Raw genomic sequence first — 21,482 nt, 5'->3', positions numbered from 1 at the left:
ACAATCCTGTGCTTTCCATTCTGTGACAGTTGAGCTAAAAAATAAAGATGGCGCCTGAAAATTGCTCTTTTTTACCTACATTTTTCACACTTTTGATGTCATTTCTAGCAAGAAATTCCTATTTTAATAATTCAATATTTGCTAAGTTTTCACCAAACCAAAGCTCTCTCTATTTTGCTGTAGATCATTAAACCGTTACGCTGCCTCAGTCTGCCGCGAGGGACCTTCGTGCCTACAAAGTCATTGCCTGATTGATAAGACAGCGAGGGCAGCTTTAGGACACAGCCTAAATGTGTATTTAAATATCTACGCTTTCGGAAAGGTCATTGTTGTTCATTCCAATCTAACCCCAAATGCCCTTGTGAAATAGAAGTGTGCTTAATTGTATTGAATGCTCACTTGTGTGCTTTAAATCTTAAAGTATTTATAAAACAGCAGATATATAATATATACTATTAATGAAATAAAAGGCCACATACTGAAAAAGAGCACACTTTCATGACTAAATAACACACTTCTGGCATAACACACTTTAAAAAGAGTGCACTTAGTAAAATGTCAAGTTAGTCTCACTTTAAGGTACATTTTAAATCATTATGTTTTAATAATGTTTTGTCATGCTTTAAATAACTTCTGTTGATGTGTTGTCTAACATACCTAAAGCACATGTAAAGTAGCCTAAATATAGTATAGTAAATACACACACACCCTGTACAAAGTCATTATCAACAATCACAAAGGTCTCACTAGAAAAGCTGGAAAACCACTAGATGGTGATATTGCTCTTACGCTCACTAACACAGCCTCGCTGGTCCTCATCTGAAACAAGTCAAAGATTATCTTCTGAAAACAATCTTAACAGAGTTCGTTTTCACACTGTATGAAAATAAAACCTGAATTACAAGTCACTCCTACAATGATTGCCCCTGATCTAATTCAAGGAACATTAAGAGACAGGTTTTAAAGCTCTCATCCCATGTGATTGAAGCCCTCAGACCCCCATTCAGTCATAAATGACCATTCATCACTCAGAGCATTTGTTCAAGCTGCTGTTATCTTTCATAAATATTTACTTCCCCTGGTTAAAACCTCCCCTTCACACCTCCAATAGATGCGGGTCATCGAGACAGCAATGGAGAGAATGGCCCGCTGTAAACAGCCAAAGAGAAGGAAACAAACCATGCCTGTGCTCTTCAAACAAACCACACAATTGCGTGTGTGTCGGTAATCACAAGCTATTCAAGTATGCAAATACTGCGAGCACAAAAAGAAGATCGGGAAGCATCGTGGGACTTTTTTTCAGCGTGACACGGCTCTTTTGATGAAGTCTTCAGGAGTTGTGTGTCTACCTGCGGGATGAGAGACAGATGCCCTAAACTATCACGTGTGTCTGCAGAAAGAATAACACATCAAACCTGACTCAGTTTAGTGAGTTACCTATTGTGCACAGCATTTTTGAGCCGCATGAGTGCTTTTAAATGTTTGGACGCAATCTTAAAGTGCTTATATGAGAATTACTGAATTTCAGAGAAACAATTTTGATGGTCCACTCTGTAACTCCATGTCAACTCTCAGTCATTAGAGTATCAATAGACTGTCTGTCCTCAACAGACCTTCTACTGACTATGAGTTACGTACATGTCAACTTATTCCACTAACCTGAACCCTAAACCTACTAATACTCTAATGAGAGTTAGTTGGCATGTAGTTGCAACGTTACCTAGTAGAATGTCAAAAGTGGACTATCGAAATAAAGTTTGATTATTGAAGTTTGAAGATTCTTATATTTGATGACATTAGGACTGGTTTAAATTATGATCATATTTTTTTTCACGTTCCTTTAGTACTTTGACCAGAGATTTGACGTCCAGAAATGCTGTAAGGCAGCTCATAGGATTTGATACATAATGCCTAAATCACGACAATTTTGTTATGCTATATTTTGCAACTTTTTCTGCACAGGCTGCAGTATACAGTACCATTGTTAGCTTATCGTCAGGAAGCTTTACCAAATTACAGCATGCTTTCAAAAGTCAATCCTCATTTTTAAACTAGTTTTAATTTTTAAAATTTTTTTAGTTCTGTAAAGTCATGCATTCAGTGTGTTCATAAATATATTCAGATGTTCACCTGTAAATAAACTATATTCAGATTTACAAATAAAAATATTTTAGGATTTATAAATATTTCAGAGTTATTTGTATGTATATATTTACAGTTAGACTATATTTTAGGATTTATAGCTTTATATACAGATATCTTTTGGGATTTAAATTATGGTCACACTTTAGATTAGGGTTCAATTCTCACTATAAACTAACTATTACGAGCGTTGCCTAAATAAACTCCTAATTACTGCTTATTAATAGTTAGTAGGGTAGTTGTTAAGTTTAGGTAGCCTATTGGATAGGATTAAGGGATGTAGAATATGGCCATGCATAATAAGACATTAATATAATAAACAGACAATATCCTATTAATATGCATGCTAATAAGTAACTAATAGTGAGAATTGGACCCTAAACTATAAAATTGTATATTCAGAGTTGCATCTATATATTATTTATTATAGATATCACTATATATTTGAATATAAACTTAAATCTTTATGATTTAGATCATAGCTTTTTTTAAATTCTAACTGTATTATGCAGTGTTATATAATCAGGATTTACAACTGCATTTATGATTTATAAATATAAAGCTATTTTTTACAGTACAAAGTTATTTTGCATTCTCAGTTTTGTACTTTATGTTTAGCTTTGATTTTCTTAAAAGTTGATTTAAATGGTAAAAAAAAAAAAAAAAGGTATTCCTATATTTCGGGATTTCTAACTCCAGGCTTTGGCAACGCACGCCACTGAAGTTTGTTGACTGTTGACTCGTGTAGGACAGTGTGTTTGTGCGCTGTGTCAGATGAGTGGGCTGGTCTTCAGAGAGAGACACTTCACAGCAGTCCGACTCTCACTTCACTCCCAGTCTCTACAGAGGAGAACAGCAGGAGAACAACTCAGGATACCCACCAGGACAAGAGACTAACTTTGGGACGAGAGAAACTCCGCGCGAGATCCGACTGCAGGAATCTAGCAGGGACAACTTTACCACACTTTCTCCCAAAAACTCCTCGTGTTTCCATCTCACACAAGTTTGCGCTGCTGGAAGACATCAGAAACAGCCTTGCTATCAAGACACTTGATACGCTCTGGAGTGATTTTACCCAAAAGAACAAGGTAAGGAACTTCACATAAAATTGAGATGTTTTCTTGACTGTTTAGGGTTTAGATTCTCGTGCATAGCAAGGAGAAGATGCGTTTAAAATCCCTAAGGATCAATTGCACTGTTTTGAGAAATTGCTCAGATGTAGTCTACCTGCCTTTGCATTTCCCAAATGCTTCCAAGCCTCATGAAAGAGTTGAAACACTTGTGCAGTCACGGGGAAACGGAGCGGGACTCCCCGCGCTCTTTGAACCTTCTGCCAGAACAAGAGCGACGGGGCTTTTGCGGTCTGCGAACTCCTGGAAGTGAACGATTTCAAACACCTCTGCATCAAGCCCCAGCTCGCAGGCTCTTTTAATGTTCGTCTGGATATCAGAGGTGCTCTTCGGGATGGGAGTTTTTGGACATTGTGTTGGAGACGCAGTTCCCATGCGCTCCCATCCGCCAGACGCAATTCATCACAACTCGTCCTCGCCCTCTCAATTGTGCGTCTGTTATTCAGTCTTTCATAGTGTTAAATGCTCCTGTCTCCGCCGAAGGGAAGGCACATAGGGAGTTTTTCTTTTAATATCAGCTTGTTAGGAACTTACCCAAACCTTAACGCATAAAAACACCTGCAAGATGCGAGATTTTGGCTCATATCTGCACTGCTGATGCACGAATGAACTGTGCTTTTCTGTTCAGACTAATGGTTTGACAGGAACAACTTATTACATAAGTCTGCATTTATTTTTGGTTTAAATAATGAGAAGATCAGTAGTTCACAATTACATCAAGTTTATTTTTCAGTATCAATGTTGTGGGTTAGGTTTACAGTTTATGAATGAATAAGAGAAAGTGAATGTTTTAGACTGGAGTGCTAAATTTAAGTTTCAAGAGGTCTAGTCTATACATTTTCTTCCCCAAAATCCACAATGTACATTGTTCAGGAGACAATCTGTTGCATGCAATTAAATACACCTCAGGAATATTTATTTTAAATGTTCAAGTTGGCATGCATGCAGAGCTGACAGCCTGACAACATAAATCAAAATCTCACAAATTACATCATAATTAAGTTTTGCACCATTTGAATCACATTTGAGCTGTTTTGCAGTTTATTAAATGGTCCTGCAGTGTATCAAATTCATTTTAAAAGCGCAAATGATCTGTGTGTATTAATGTAAGCCTATAAAAACTGCATAAATAATTGTTGTATAAGAATAAAAAAATCTCTTTAAAGATGAGAAGGTATGACATTTAAATTTCACATCAGCTTCCCATCTGCGGCACGCAGTGAAATTTCGGTCCCATTTGCATCCTTTTCTTTTTGAATTTGAATAGTAAACTGTGTGGATTTTTTAATCTCTCTCCGATGGGATTTCAAGGATTAGTCTCCTATCAGACACAAACAACTATGAAGTGGATTGCTGGCTACCTGATGTGGTTCCTGGTGAGAGTGATACTTTTCTCTGGGCTGGGAGACGTAATGAAAGGCAGACTCAGAATGAGGGAATTTGAATAACTGTATTTAGTGGCGAGGCCAAGCTGCACTGCCTCCCATCCTCTCTCGGAAAGAATGAAACAGGAACAAAAGTCTAAGAACGGGAAGGTCTGTGTTGCATAGCGTATCTAAACCCTTATTTGCATATGAAAACTCTGGCCGTGAAAGAATTCCGCCACTGTTGCAATAGCCATTTGTGTGTCCGACGGAGTGACAGTCCGATGCGGAGATACAGTCGTCCTCACGCTGGTCTTTGTGGGGTCTCACGTGACTGTGTGTCATGTCCTGTTGAGGAGAACCAGGGATTTAATCGCAGCTTTTCGAACTTTTTCTGACCCCCTGGTCTTTCATTTCCATATCTGTTTGTTCCTAAAGCTTCTGAGCTCAAATTCAGTTTGAGATGGTTCATTCAGTGCGTCCCGTCAGCGAAACACGCAAACAACGCTGCTCACACAAGATTATTTTCGTTCTCGGTAGGTAGATGATGAATAAACGGCAGTGGCTTCTTTATTTCCCAGCATGCCTGTTTGTGCACTTCCTTCAATATGCTCGTATGGGTGGAGTGAGAAGGACAAATTGTCCCTTGAGTCTGTGAATATCTATGAGATCTCAACTTCATCTTACAAAGACAGCTATGAAGTGAGCATCAGTCAGGGGCCTTCCCATTCAATGGTGTGTTTGTGTGGCTCTTGGAGAAAGTGGCCCCTACACCCTCAGCTGCCGATGAACATTCCCGAACGCTGTGCTAATTGGGACTCCTCAGATAAGAACTAATGTGAGGATAATTTGAGTGGGACATCCCAGTCTGGACACTCCCGAGTGGCTTTGACTTTATTAATGTGATCCCACAGTCACTTAGAGACATTACACTCCACGGCTTCTCTGTGTGTAGTCACGTTCAGACACTCTCAAATGTTCCTCAAACGCACGCATATCTTCAAAGATTTTACTCAACAAACGCTGTCCTGGGCCCTTGCCAAAGTAAACAAGCAGCGGACAGCCAAGTGTCCACTGTGGAGTGCTGGACCTCAGCTCTCAAAACCGGCCTCTAACAATTAGTCATTGTGCCATTTGGCTGTCCGAGAGCACCAGCGCAGCTCAGGATTGGCGTAAAGATACAGTCGAAGTACACCTCAGCTTTAAAGTCTCATTTCTAAATCATACTATTTAAGGTGAGAAAAACATAGTGGCTGTTCACTTGCACAGTCATTCACTTATCAATACAAACCAAATACCACTAAATTAGGGAATTGAGACACAGCTGACAGTGCTGTGTTTGTCAAATCCTACTCCTGAAGGGCTAATGTTTTGCAGGGTTTAGATCCAACCTGCCCCAACACACTTGGCTGTGGGTGTCTCTGAAATCACCCCCATACCCTCATTCACTATTCCCTATATTAGTGGTTTTACAGTCCTGGTCCTGGGGACCCACTGCTTTGCACATTTTGTATGTCTCTCTTATCTGACACACTCAGTTCATGGAGCTCTGAAGATCTGAATCAGGTGAGACAAATAAGAGAGACATACAGAATAGTTCCCAGGACTGAAAACCACTGCCCTACATTGCTCCTCTAAAATAGTCCACTGAACGAGTGAATGTGAGTGTATTCGGACACTGAGTGCACCGGAAGTGCTGTGGACGCGATCTTCTGGCGAGACACAGGAATTCATTCGGTGGGACTCTTGCAGTTTTCTAGTGGCTTGCTGATGAGTACATCCATTGTATTTTTTGGGGCCAAATGAGCGCAGTCAATAATGTCGACTAGGGCAGTGTTTCCCAACCCTGTTCCTGGAGGCACACCAATAGTGCACATTTTCACTGACTCTTCCTAATCAAACTCACCTGAAACAACTCATCAGCTCATTAGAAAAGACTCCGAGACCTGAAATGGATGGGTCAGATAAGGGTGTGCCTCCAGCAATAGGGTTAGGAAACACTGCACTATGGTTTCGGACACCACTACAAATAGTGCCCTATATAAGGGTATACGTGGCGAATTGTATTGAATGTGGTTTTGAGTCGGGTTTGTGAATATCATATATGAGTGAGCCATAATAATTCTTATTAGTGCAGCAGGATGCCGGGATTGTTAGAATAGATGGTTGTCAGAACAAAACTGCCCTACAAAATCCAACATTGTCCCCATTGTTTCCTGCTGTTGAGGTTGGTTTCTTTCCCCCCTTCTTTAGCTTTCCAACTCCACGAGGAGCCCAAGGGACGCAACTCACAGTAAATGTCTGTTCAGAGGTTTCGGGAAGCGCTGACAGAAGCTGAGGGAAACTCACCCATTCTCCAGTTTCAGGGTGTCGTGCCTCTGTTGAAACAGAATCTGAAATGTTTCCCTTATCTCGGTGGAAATGAAGGCGATGGTGGAGAAAGTTCACATATGTAACACTATAGGGTGGAGAGGCTGTATGTAAGCAGCATGTATGTGTGTGTGTAAACCTGCAGTCATGCATGTTTAAAAAGTGAGAAAGTGAGAAAGAAGTGACAGCCCCACACAGGTTAGTGCGATAATGATGGCTCTCCGCTGTTTGTGGCCTGGACCGTCGCAGTTTGATTGACAGGTGGAAGCTGCGCTGGTGCGATGTGTGTTTTCACCCTGTCAGTAGCGCTGCTTTTCATGCATAGTACATGTGCTACTCATCTGTGTGTGCTTGTGTGTGTGTTGTTACCCCGGCTGAGCCTGTCTTACCTCAGTGAATTGCATGTTAACACTTCCTGTGGCAATTAATCAGTCTATTATCTGATTGATTGAACCATTTAACAACAGGCTGATAGAATTATCTGCTCCTAATTGTTGATCAATCTGTCAGACTGTTGCTGTTGTTGCATAAAGCCTCTTGATGAATGGTCATTTTATCTGATTTGGATACACATATTTTGAGGAGAATGACATTTCTGTCTCCAGAGAGATAATTAGAAGAATTGAAACGAAAGGAAATTGTGTTATCCAGAGTGGAATGCAGCCAGATGTTTCTGAAACACCTGACACAAGACTCTTATAATGCATTTGTACTGCAGAATTATCTTTAATGACTCTTTAGATCATAGAACGATAATCAGCGAAGTTAAAATGAGGTAAATTACTCAAAGTTAAAGAGTAAACTGTTTAAATAGCACCATTACATTTAAATTTGTTGTCTTTTACTTGCATGTGAAGTGATTAGGAGCATTCTAGGATGATAATTCAAACATTACAGCTCGTTCTGTTCAAAGGGTTTAAGCTGTTTAACATTATGAACTTGACTCTACGACCTTCCCACAACACACTCTCTCCCGAAACCACTTCAAGGTCCAATTCATCACACATCTAAGATTTGTACACGGTCCATAAGCGATCCAGGACCCAAAGAAACCCGTTCCTGTCACAAAAAAAAAGTTTGGTAAAAACAAATGAATGTAGGAAAAAAAAAAAAAGCAGCAAAACAAAGTTGACACGATTGCGGCTGACTCTGCCTTCAAATTATCTTCCCCCAAATTACGATCAGACATTCTACTCAGCTGTAGTTAAACATTAGCTTTTATTTGTTCCAGATGGGGCTTTGTTTTGAAGTTTTATTTTAGAAAGAAAACCCTTTCTGCTCTGGGAAACACAACTGCATCCAAACCTGGCAAATCGGAAATCCATGTTCCTGTGTTTCTTTGCTTTCTTCTCTTGGCTAGAGACTGGAGTTCAAGGCAATGTTCTACATCCACATCCAAAGAGATCTAACATTACGATTCCTACCCAAATATCATGATGTCCGGTATCATACAAGAGCTTTCCAGTTCCAGACAATGACCATTTACACTTTTAGCTAATTTGTTTTCCTAAATCATTCCAAAGCTCTTCAATGAACACATACTTATTTTCTGCAAGCCTGAACTGGATTTCTACGAATAGATGTTATGTTAGATCAGTGATGTGGAGTAGAAGATAATCTTGTGTATCATTAATAGCAGTTCATAACTGTGAGTTAAGATGAATTACCTTAATACCAGTTACGAAACATACCGAATTTCACATACTCCAAAGTAACCCAGGCCACCACTGGTGCGCACCACAGTTTTACCACAGCCAAATGAACCAAAATGTCAGACACCAAAAGCGTCCCAAAAGAGACTTATAAATTATCCAGCATAATCCCCATATAAATATTTAGATGAGCCTTTAAGAGAGAGCATCTCTTTTCTGTGTGAGAATATCCTATTACACAATCACAGCCCAAGAGAAAGCAGTACTCTTATTGTGAGAGATAGAAAAGAGGAAATGTAATGCATGATAAAAGCAGTGCTTTGTGTGCAAATGCAGTTAAGTAGATTTTGTGATTGACCACATTGAAAAGCCCAAGTGTAAACGAGGGGGGGGAGTGCGAACGTGCAACTTTAAAAGAAAAGGCAAAGCGGAAGGCACGTAAAGAAAAAAACAATGGATGAAAGTGGTGGAAGAGAAAGACAGTACTATCTGAGACTGGCACATAAAGAGGGAGTGAAAGAGGTCAAGAAAAGCGGGAATAAAGGCAGCAGGAGGGGAGGGATTCCTGGAGAGGTCATTAAGAGGACAAGCACTCGCTTGCTGTTAATGACAGTGGAGTATCACTCTAATCTGCCATCATTAGCCTGATTATATCAGGGGTGATTGGCCTTTGCCTTCAGCTCCAATCAATGGCACCAAATCAATAGAAAGAGGATATCATGTGATCCGGGCAAAGCCAAATCCAGCCTAGACTGTAGAAGCCCAACATAGCCAGACTCAGCCAATCACAGTTGAACCAAGTTCAGCTCTTCCTAACTCACCCCAGCACAGCATGCAGAAACTTATTCCAGTTACACGCTCAGAAAATAAAGTACATAATTGTACCTTTAGGGGTACAATGGCTTGTCACTGGGGCTGTACCCTCAAGGATACAATATTGTACCTTAACCTTTAAAGGAAATTTAATTTAACCTTTTAATGCTTTTTGACCCTCAAAAAGGTACATATATGTACCTTGAGATCCAATAATAAGCCCTATGGGGTACGTTAGTGTAGATTGTACCTTGGGAGACAGGAATGGACTCCTACTGTACCCCTATTTCTGACTGTGTAGCCCAGATTTGTGCGGCTCTACCCACCCCAGCACAACGAAACCCAGTTAGGCACAGCCTAGTTAAGGACTACTTGAGTCTGAGCTATTCTTATTACTGATGTATACTCCACGTTTTCCAGAAATTAATACTTGTATTCAGCAAGGATGCATTACATTGATAAAAAGTGACAGACAATATGTTTTTAATGTTACAAAAAAGATTTTTATTTCAAATAAATGCTGTTCTTCTGAACTTTCTATTCATCAAAGAACTCTGAAAAATCACTGTTCCCACACAAATATGAAGCAGCACATTGATAATAATCAGAAATGTTTCTTGATCATCAAATCATCATATTAGAATGATTTCTGGAGGATCATGTGACACTGAAGACTGGAGTAATGATGCTGAAAATTCAGCTTTGATCACAGGAATAAATGACATTTTAACATACATTACAATAGAAAACTGTTATTTTAAACTGTAATACTATTTCATAATATTACTGTATAACTTTATTTTTGAACAAATAAATTCAGCCTGGGTGAGCAAAGAAGAGACCTTTCAAAAACAAAATTGATGCATATAGTTTAATATATCTTCTAAAGTCTTGTAAAGTGTAAATTAAAATAAAATCATGCTGTAATGTCACTTAAAAATGAACAATGCACAGGACAGATGCAGCAGAGCGCTGAGAAAGAGAATCTGCGAATAGTTATAAGCAGGTGTTTAACACCAACCAGACATGGATATGTTGTACTGTGAGCTCGGACACTGGCATTCAAACAGTGATTAGTGAGGGAACGTGTGTGTGTGTGTGTGTATTTATTCGCACACACACAGCAGATGTAAGCGTCTGTGAGTGTCTCTGAGTGCCTGGATGTTCTCATGAGTTGTTTGAATGTTGTTTGCGTGCAGTATCAACCACTGCATACCCGTCTTTTACTCAGCTGTGGGTTACAAAAGCACCAGAACTTCAAAGTTGGTCAGTAAAGACATTAATTTGAATTCTTCATCCCAAATCGGGCTGTAGTTTGATTCGCTTCTTGTAGTGTGATGGTGCTATATCCAGTCATTTAACTAAATGCTAAGAAGAATTTGATGTTCTTTTAGAAGAAAAACATCTTAAAATGATTTAATAATGTCCTCCATTAGAGTTTTTAAATAGCCGTTGACTGCAACCGATGGTTAAACTGTCCATAATCTCAGATACACTGTATAGATTTGACAGACTACAATGTGTGTTTAAGTGATTTTTAGTTCCTGTGTGTCAGCTTTGCAGTCATCTATATGATTAGTGCATTTTCTGCAGATTACAGAATCTTTGTTGTTATCTTTTAAAAAACAGAGCAAAAATGTTGATGACTCATCCTGCACTACACAGATTTTTGTCCAATCAGATGATCTCTAGTATGCCCCGCCCCAAATATCAAATCATGTTAAGTGGCTGTGATGTACCTGGAGGCCAATGTGATGTAACATTCACACCACTTCAATAATTATGAAGTTTTAACACTTGTTTTAATTCTATGAGAATGGTGAAGTCACACCAAAGCTGTTACGAGATCGTTCAATATTGTTGAAATCACTTGCAGAATGATTTTTAATTTTTTTTCACAGCCAATGAACGATACAAATATTGTTGACTGAGTTGACAGTAAATCAGACTCCACTCTGCAGAGTGCACTTATTATAAGCAGAACATTATCAAGCATTGGTGTGGACTGTGGACACGTGATATAATTTTTCTTACAATTATCCTTCTTGGTGTAAAGAAAGGAAAGAAAACTGGTCATGAAATCCCATTCTCTTGTTCAATCTCTGTCAATGCCCCTCTCTCTCTCTCTCTTTAGGATGGCGTGGATGTGTGGATGTTATGGTTTGGTGTTGCTGGTCTTGGGGGTGATGGGACAGAAACTGCCCACGCGTGATGAAGGCCTCTTTCAGATGCAGATCAGGGATAAAGCTCTGTTTCATGACTCTTCCGTCATGCCAGATGGGGCCGAGATCAGCGGATACCTGTTCAGGGATACACCGAAAAGGTGGGATCATACATCACACATATGAAACAGACATACACACACCCACTTTCACTTAGCAATTCGCAATTCCATAAAATAAAGTATAATTACTAAATGATGATAAATTAACACAATCATAACCCTTAACTTGGACTGCTAATAGATACATAAACACGCTGCTGTGAGCATGTAAGATCTGCTGCTGCTGCATAAATAGACATACATTGATCCTGTAGCAGATCTAGGCAGGTGGAGCTGGGGAGGTGGAGGGGTTAATCTGATACTGCAAACAATGAACCAGACTATGTAAATGTTAAGCGAGAAATATTATTGGCTGCAGGAATAGCAGAGGCCAATCAGCTTGTGCCATGCTGTAATGATGTGAATGCTTGCATATTGCACGTAAAGGACCGAACAGCCTGGGTCCTCTAGAGTTTCATGACTGTAAACTATATTAAAATATATATATATATTTAAAAAAAATATATATAAAAAATGATATATATATATTATATAGGCTATTTAAAAATATAGTTTAACTATTAAAATAATTTAACCCACATTTTTATGTTTGAACATCCTTGGACAGAAGGGTTTTGTATGATCGTGTGCATTTGTGGATATGTCTTTATGTGTGGGAAGAAGAAATATGGAATCTATTATAGCCAAAGTGCATTAGATGAGGGCAAGACATGCATTATGAATAAGATGCTGGAAAGATGCTGTGTGTGTGTGTGTGTGTGTGTGTGTGTGTGTGTGTGTGTGTGTGTGTGTGTGTGTGTGTGTGTTTTGAGTAGCAGGTGGACTCAAATGGAAGAATATCAACTATGTTCACCACGTCTATCAAACTGTACCACATGCGAGGTCTTAGCAAAAGGCTACAGGGTTATTTCTGCTGAGTATCCTGGATGAATTAATCAGAACGTACATACCACAGATGGTCATATGCTGAGCTATTCGCAATTTAAAAACACTTTATAGTAATAACGAATCTCCCAGTTTTCCATTTGATGTCCATGCCAGTGATTCTGTCAATGTCGTGTCCTGCTAATGAACTGCAGTGTTCTCAAATATAGCTGATTACAGTGAAGTCTACCATACATCTGTCATAATTATTTTGCAGAACATGGAGTTGTAAGGTGTTTCTGCTCACAGAGGGTCTGAACGAATGTTAAGATTGCTTTAATGTTATATTACAGTTTAAAAGTTTTGATTTCCTATGAATGGACCAACCCAATAATGAGAAAATTTAACTATTTCAATTCGTACGATGTGACTTGTATGGAAACATATGTTGGTCCACGCCTTAAATGTAAACATCATCGAAGCGAAAGCAGATCGAATGAAAATCAATGCATAATAATCATACAAATTCGTACCAATTCACCAAAACGTAATATTGTTATGAACAGCCATAAAAGTGAAATGGATACCGTTCGTAATACAGTATAATGTGGTCATGGAACTCATTTTAATTGAAATGTTTATAATAATTGCATGATACAGTTCAGGCACTCTGAAAATGGCATTATAAATAGTTAACAGCTGAAATACACTAGCTGTGTTTGGTGTGCTTTTTATAAGACATCTCCCATGTGCAATGCATTGTCAAAAGCACACTAATTCAGTGGCAACACAGTGCTAAAAACGCTAACAAAGACAGTGGAAATGTGTTGAGACAGCAAAGCCAGAGTAGCAACGTTGTGTTTGGGGAATATGGTCCTAATTCGGTAGCGGTCTCTGAAAGGCCAGCTAGTTCTAATTTCAGTACGTTGTGTCTTGGGACGGGTTTTAATATATCTCAAGTACTTTTAAAGACTAAACATAACTGCAATCAGACGGGCTAAATCAGCAACACCATTATGAATAACCTTGCTGAAATGGAAGTCTTATACTTAGGGAGTTGTGTTTTTTTTTTTCAAGCTCTGATATAGAAAGTATTGTTGTATGCCTTTTTGTGTCATTTTATGCTAAAAGTGCACCTAAAACCTGAAAATATAAATGCATACAGATGGCTGGTTTTCACACGATCATCAAAACCGGTTCAGTCCAAACAAAGAGCACATCTGCTACAACATACAATGAGTCATGTTTGATTTCCTGCATAATTCCTATGTTTGTTGTCCTTTTTGGAGTGCATGCTAACTTCCCTCGCTTTTGCAGGTATTATTTTGTGGTGGAGGAAGACAACACTCCTCTGCTGGTGACGGTGACACCTTGCGATGCTCCTCTTGAGTGGAGATTGACGTTGCAGGAGCTCCCAGAGGACCGCAGTGGGGAAGGATCAGGTATCCGAATTAAATCTCCCAATCGATGTCGCAACTCTGCAGTAATTTAAGACTTGTTTTCCATGTAAACGTTCTAAACTATTATTAGAAAAACTGGCCTTAGATCCGTGGAACAAGAGAGCGTCTCCCATAGCCATTCAATACAGCTTAAGGATTAAAGTATAGGCAGTGGTATCTCCTTCCATTTATCTCCATAGGATTGAACCTGATTAGGAAAGAAGTCATTCCTAAATTAGGAATCATTTCAATCGTTGAGCATTAGGAATTCCTTTCAACTAATATATATAAGATAAACTGAAAGGATTAAAAAAAAAAAAAAACCTGTAAAATAAGAACTACTAAGTGCATTGATAGGAAATATCCTGGCTCTGTCCCGAAACCTAGTGCGCAACTTCCATAGGCAGCTTTTTAATCTCCCAGTGTTAAGGCTAGTCCTAAAAATTCTAATTCTAGCCTTTACAGAGAAAGGCATCCCACAATGCACTGTGACAAAAGATGAAGAGAAGGGAAATGTCTAAAATATACTCAAAAAAAGTTGAGTTGAGTCTCCTGTATGCCTCGTTTGAGGAGCACTATATGTAATATGAGGTTACATTTCAGTTAAGATGCTTCCTATGTAGGGAATAGACAGCAAGGCAGCTCGCTACGTTTTGCAACAGGGTATTAGTGTTTGCAAGTTTTCAGATTTAACCAAAAAAAAAAAAAAAAAAAGTCAAAATGAGTGTCCTATAGATGCCCCCTTGGAAAGTTTTCTACAGAAATAGCAAAGCAGCACGGCTTCAGGTAAATATGTGTTTTCTGTGAAGTACTGTGGAGCGTGTCCAGTGTGGGTCAGTGTTTTCCAGCGTGGTCAATCATTAGTCCTGTTAGTGTACTCTTCTGCATCAATGTGTGTTGGTAAGCACGTGTGAATTTGGGCCCTGTGTGACCGCACCTGCTGTGCTAATGGACTGCATCTGATGTCTGCCGACTCACTAGAGAGCAAGAATGAAAAAGAGAAAAATCTTGTATTGGGGAATATAGGGGAGAATCTCACAAGAACGTCCAGGTGACCCCAAAATGAAAAGACAAAAAAACAATAATTCTACTGCTAATAGATGCATGTAAGATATGCTTCTGCTGCATACTGTAAATAGACAGACATAAATCCTGTAGCAGATCTAGGCAGGTGGAGCTGGGGAGGTGGAGGGGTGCAAAGGAAGTCTGATAGCAGGACTAGCCTACAGCAAACAATGACCCAGACTATTTAAATATTGAGAAAGCGATCTCATTGGCTGCAGGATCAGCAGAGGCCAATCAGCTTGTGCAATGTGGTAATGATGTGATTGCTTGAAGATTGCATGTAAAGGACCTGTCAGGCTGCGCACTCTGGAGTTTCATGACCAAACTATATAAACAATATAATATTTACTTAAAGAAAATTAAGTCTATATAAGTGTGGGTATCTGCAGGTCGGAGTAATAGGCATGCCGAAAGGTCTTCTGAAGTGGTCTCGAAAACTCCCTGTTAAGGTGTGGGTTAGGGTAAGGTGTGGGGTAGGCTAAAGTGTGGGGTAGGGTAAAGTGTGGATTAGGGTAAGGTGTGGGGTAGGGTAAGGTGTGAGGTTAGGGTTAGGTGTGGGTTAGGGTAAGGTGTGAGGTAGGGTAAGGTGTGAGGTAGGGTAAGGTGTGGGTTAGGGTAAGGTGTGGGGTAGGGTAAGGTGTGGGGTAGGGTAAGGTGTGGGGTAGGGTAAGGTGTGAGGTAGGGTAAGGTGTGGGGTAGGGTAAGGTGTGGGTTAGGGTAAGGTGTGGGGTAGGGTAAGGTGTGGTTAGGGTAAGGTGTGGGTTAGGGTAAGGTGTGGGGTTAGGGTAAGGGGTTAGTTTCCCCTACCTTCGGCATTCCCAATACTCCGAACCTGCAGCTATCCCTATCTCTATATTCATGACCTATAACGTTTTTGCTTTGTTCTCACCATGAGTAAGCACATGCAGGGATGACGTCAAAACCCGGAGGACTAATTTGCCACTGATTCCTTCAAGATTTTCCTTTGGGGCTTTATAATGTTTTTTATTTATTTATTTATTTATGTGTAAAATAAAGGCTGTGGTAAACATAACTTGACTATACTAACAAAAATCACGCACACCCTTAGAGAAAACGTGAATTTTCAAGCAGTTATGTTTATTTTTGCAAATGTACATTTTTAATAAGTAACTAGATAAGACAGTTTGGGTTGTGAGTGCGTGCTGTATATGTCGTAGAACAAACTGTTAAACTATCATCAAGTTATGTTTTCCACTGGCTTAATTTTACTTATAAATTGAAAACCCCCATCATAAAACCCGATAGGAAAACCTCAAAGGAACTAGCGGCGATTTAGGAGGCAAAAGGAGGCAAAAACGTTTTGTTAAGCAAATAATGAAACAAATTGTAATTATCATAAAATTAGGCTTCATTTTCTTTATTATAAAATATAACTTTTTTTTAGTGTAATGTGACCTAGACATGCTTTCAATCACAGCCGTAGGATTCCTCTCACTGTTCCCATCAACTCAAAAGAAAAAAAAAGGTTGTGACCGGCGCATTTCTTCAAAGCAAGATTCTCGCTTGCACTCTCGTTCTCTCTCTCTCTCAGCTGTACTCCCACCTCTTTTGCTCTCCCTCCTAGTACTTTTCTAGTTTCTTCTCTTCCCCCCCTCTCTCTCTACATCTCTCTTTTTCCATCTGGACAGTATCCTAAAAAAGAAATCAATAAAGTTTCACAAAACACCCTTGTATTTCATTCCAGACACATGGAGCAGCGTAACTGTTTCAGTTAGAGCGCATCTGTGAAACCTAATGTATAGGACCGAAACGAGGCAGAAGCCGCCGTGTCAGAAGCGTGTGTGTATGAGCTCGCATAAAGACACAAGTAGGTCTCCCTGTGAGACGATAAGCTTCTCTGAACATCTCTGACTTTTTTGTGCAGTAATGACTCCCAGGCCCTGGGTTTTCCTCTACATCGCAGTCTGTGGCCCAGTATGGTTGTCCTGGCTGATGAAATGCAGAGACACCCATCATTCACTGCTGTACCTTTGGGTTTTAAGCAAAGGATTTAGATTTTACAAAACACAACGTGTAATGATCGTCTTGCTTAGCTGATGGCGTGACTTGGCTGTGATTGGGAGATCCTGAAAAACAAATCTGTCACAGTTGATGATATCCTCCTTCAGACTCATTTCCTCACTCATGTACCCATTCACTCATTCACAGTTGCAATAAATCAAATACACATACACACACCATAAGAAAGAACATTTCAAATAAGATCTCTTCCTCTCATTTGTTTCAAGACTTAGATCAAACAGAAAGGAAATTGATATTTGAAGTGAATAAATAAAATCATGACAATGGCAGTCTGTCTTTTTGAGACCACCTATATGCGTTTTCCTTGGTCTTTAGGTCTCCTGATTCACAGATTATTTTTTTTCCTGAGGGTTTCAGAATAGATCTCAACAATGTTATCCACATTGATTTTACATCTCTAAACACTGACTTGCGCATTTGGCAGATCCTTTGATCCAAAGCAACTGACATGGCATTCAAAGTATATACATACCTATCAGTCCTTGCATTGACTGGGAATTGAACCCATGACCTTGGCGTTGCCAGTAGCATGCTTCACTGTTTGAGCTGCATGAATGCTTAATGAATGTCAACAATTGTCTCAGTTTTTCCCCCTAAGGAATTTCAGGAGATCCATCTGAGACAAAGTTGACATTAAAACATAATTGAGAACTCGGTTTAGTCTCCTGAGCTACAACAGAGCAACTTCTGTGCAATACACTACATTATAAATGAAATGCAAACAAGGACGTGGAAGCGTTTTATTTTTTCACAGTACAGCAGTCACTGTAAATATACACTTCTACACAAGTCTTTTCCCATGTTTGCGGAGTACATCCACTGGGAGCCGGTCTTTGAGTGTAACTCGTGTTCATTTAGCTCTCTGGTTGACAAACATAATATTATGTTTTCTCGCCCAGCTGAACGGAGAGGGCTTGGAAAGGAACTCAAGGAACAGTGAGGCCACAAGGCATCTCTGTGTAGCTTAGAGTTCCCGGGGAAAGTAAAGTGAAAGTCACCCTCTGATGTGCAGGGTTGTTTGGATACAAAACACAGCCGGCAGCAGACGAGTGGCTAACTGTCCGTCACATCAGGTAGCTCCCAATGACCTCACCTGGATTAACACATTAAACGATGCTGTTTCTGTTAAGATGGAAATTGCTGCTTCTTTTTTTCCAGTGGTGATAATTGGGGTGTGGGGAGGAAGTGGAAAGTAAACAACTAGATGAGAGGATTTGGAGTGGTGAGGGAAATGCGTCATTATGTGGCAGTTAACGTTAAATGTCCCAGTGATTGATGTTCAGAGAGAGCTTAAGTGTGTACATCCATTTGTTTGATAGTTTATGTGGCTTGTGTTTGTGTGTGGTTTAAACAAGTCAAAATGTGCATCTCCAAATAGCACCATGCCTTTGTACCCCAACAAAATGGGCCATGTTTTTTATGTTTGTGGTTTGTTCTGTGAGGGAGACTAATTTCCCCACCATTTCTTGATTTTCTGTGCTTGTTTCCCAAGGTCTAATTTTGTGAATGTTTGTGTCTTTTTGTGTCTCAGGTGAGCCAGAACCTCTGGAACAGCAGAAACAGCAGGTCACGGCCAATGAGGGAACCGAACTCTTTACCTACAAAGGAAATGATGTTGAGTCATTCATCTCTACCAGCTCCCCTTCAGGCTTGTACCAGATTGAAATCATCTCCACCGAAAAGGACAGCAACTTCAAGATTTACTCAACCACAACTCCCGAGTCAGACCAGCCATACCCTGAACTGCCTTACGACCCCAGGGTTGATGTTACCGCGCTGGGTCGCACTACTGTCACACTAGCCTGGAAGCCCACTCCTACTGGCTCCGTACTGGGCCAGCCGATCCAGTACTGTGTGGTTATTAACAAAGAGCACAACTTCAAGAGCTTATGTGCAGCAGAGGCCAAGATGAGCTTGGATGATGCCTTCATGATTGCTCCAAAACCCGGCCGGGACTTCAGCCCCTTTGACTTTGCTCATTTTGGTTTCATCCCATCTGAGAATGATTTCAATAAAGATCGTTCCCTCACCACCAACAGAGCTCTGAGCAACAAGATGAGTCGCACATATATCCCCAAGCCAAAAGTGGCAGACATACAGAAAATCTGCATAGGCAACAAGAATATTTTTACCGTGACAGACCTAAAGCCAGACACGCAATTTTACTTTGATGTGTTCGCCGTCAACACAGGCACCAACATGAGTACTGCCTACGTGGGCACTTTCGCCCGCACCAAGGAAGAGGCCAAGCAGAAGACAGTGGAGCTCAAGGATGGGAAAGTAACTGACGTCTTCATTAAGAGGAAAGGCAGCAAATTCCTTCGTTTTGCACCGGTCTCCTCTCACCAGCGCGTCACGCTCTTTGTGCATGCCTGTCTGGATGCAGTGCAAGTTCAGGTGCGGCGTGATGGGAAGCTTGTCCTCTCTCAGAATGTGGAGGGCGTCCGTCAGTTCCAGCTCCGCGGAAAGCCCAAAGCCAAGTACCTGATCCGTCTGCGGGGGTCCCGCAAGGGCGCCTCCACCTTGAAAGTACTGGCTAGCACACGTGCCGGAGGAAAGCAACCTTTCCCTGCGCTTCCTGAGGATACCCGTATCAAGGCTTTCGATAAGTTGCGTACCTGTTCTTCCGTCACCGTGGCTTGGCTTGGCACACAGGAGCGCAACAAGTACTGTGTTTACAAACGTGAGGTTTCAGAAAGTTACGGCGAAGAGCATCGGCGCCGAGAGCAGAACCAGTGTGCCGGACCGGAGAGCCGTCGCAAGCCTGAGAAAGTGCTTTGCAAGTACTTCCACAGTGCCAACCTGCAGAAAGCCGTCACCACAGAGACCATAACGGGCCTCGAGGCGGGAAAGAGCTACCTCCTGGATGTTTATGTGGTGGGACACAGCGGGCACTCAGTCAAGTACCAGAGTAAACTGGTGAAAACAAGGAAGTACTGTTAAAAAAAGAGACTCCGAAGCACAGACTCTGCACAGAAGTAAATATATTATATATATAATGAGAAAAAAGAAGTTTATTTAACTCGAAGTGATATTCTACTAAGGAGAGTTTTGCAGACTGACTACTTGCGCACACTGCTAATGCTAACGCTGCATGTGTCGCAGTTACTGAACTGCCTGTAGAGTGAGATATCAACCTCTGTATTTATGTTTACATTACCGAGTCGAGTCGAGTCAGGCGCTCTCAGTCGACCTTAGGCACCTGAAGGTTTGTTCTCAGGGGGTGCCATCGCTGTTGCAATGCAAAGAGTCCCTGTACTGCATCCTCAATGCCATGGAAATGGGAGTTTGGAGGAGTTGCAGTTCTCTTTTAGCCACTGCATGCACCATTTGTCTGCCTTATGTCTACGTTCTATTTGTTGGTTCATTACGCCAGCCATCGCAGAGGTAGCTCCATGACTCCTCCTCTCCGCTCCCCTGCCCTGTATTAAAACATGGTTTAGAAGACTTTTTTAAATTATTTCATACTTCTTAATGTTTTATTTTTTTAACTGTTATTTTTTTTGTTATTGACAACAATTATTAGTGGTAAAAATGTGTTTTAAATCTATATGAAAGTCAACGTTGTTTCCCCACTGTCAATTTGTGTGTATAATCTCAGTTTGTGAATCTGGTGTGTGTAAATGTGTCTCATCTCTTTGTCACATGTACAGATTTTCTCTGCCAATATTCATGTACATAAAACACTAAATATAGACATCTGTAATCCCAGTGGTTCTGTGTTTCTCTGCCAGTATTATATACATGCTGGAAAATACTCACATGAATGAGTTGTATGTTCTGCTATGAAGTAAAGGATATATGTATACGCTGATTTCACGCAGCCGTTATTTTGAAATCGAAAGCGAGGCTCCGGTGGGAAGAAAACCGGAAGTGTCGCCTTTAATCATAGGAGAGTCGTGAATGCGATGGCGTATTGTTGTGTTTAATGATGTTGTGTCAATTCTAAAACTGTACATACATTTCTTTCATACTTTAGACTATATACAGTGAAATTTATTTATAAATAAAATACATTTTTTATATATAATTCAGAGAGTAAAAAACGAAGCAGGAATGAACTATATACATATCCTATATTAGAAATTATCTTCCAATAGTGTAAATCGCGGCAGCAGCTTCAGGTTGGTAGTCCAAGGCATTGTTGTTTATCTGTACTTCCGGGGTTCTTCCCACCGGAGCCTCACTTTCAAGTTCAAAATGGCGGCTGCGTGAAATCAGCGTATACATACTGTAGATGTAACATTCGGCCGCTCCAGACACGTCGAAGCTTCCGCCATCTTGGAACTGTTAACATGAAGCTGTTCATCACTCAC

The 21,482-nt window shown here is 40.4% G+C and overlaps 1 protein-coding gene across 1 annotated transcript; it reads left to right on the top strand.

The window, feature by feature from the left end:
* The first annotated feature begins 2,697 nt into the window (after positions 1 to 2,697).
* Positions 2,698 to 20,872, top strand: ndnf (neuron-derived neurotrophic factor). Its single transcript, XM_084427959.1, has 4 exons — positions 2,698 to 3,230; positions 11,606 to 11,794; positions 13,937 to 14,061; positions 18,698 to 20,872. The coding sequence occupies exons 2-4, from the start codon at positions 11,607 to 11,609 to the stop codon at positions 20,107 to 20,109; spliced, it is 1,725 nt and encodes a 574-aa protein (XP_084284085.1). The 5' UTR covers positions 2,698 to 3,230; position 11,606; the 3' UTR covers positions 20,110 to 20,872.
* Positions 20,873 to 21,482: the final 610 nt, after the last annotated feature.

The sequence above is a fragment of the Rutilus rutilus genome, assembly GCF_951802725.1.
Source record: "Rutilus rutilus genome assembly, chromosome: 13".
NCBI classification, from domain to species: Eukaryota; Metazoa; Chordata; class Actinopteri; order Cypriniformes; family Leuciscidae; genus Rutilus; species Rutilus rutilus.
Note: the sequence above shows the minus strand (reverse complement) of the source record. Positions and strands in the feature narration are given on the sequence as shown.

What these genes read in the sequence shown, in the direction of transcription:
- ndnf (XM_084427959.1), top strand. Translation starts at nt 11,607, where the DNA reads ATGGCGTGGATGTGTGGATGTTATGGTTTGGTGTTGCTGGTCTTGGGG. An exon ending in TTCAGGGATACACCGAAAAG is followed by an intron (nt 11,795 to 13,936) that starts GTGGGATCATAC and finishes TCGCTTTTGCAG; the next exon opens with GTATTATTTTGTGGTGGAGG. An exon ending in CCGCAGTGGGGAAGGATCAG is followed by an intron (nt 14,062 to 18,697) that starts GTATCCGAATTA and finishes TTTGTGTCTCAG; the next exon opens with GTGAGCCAGAACCTCTGGAA.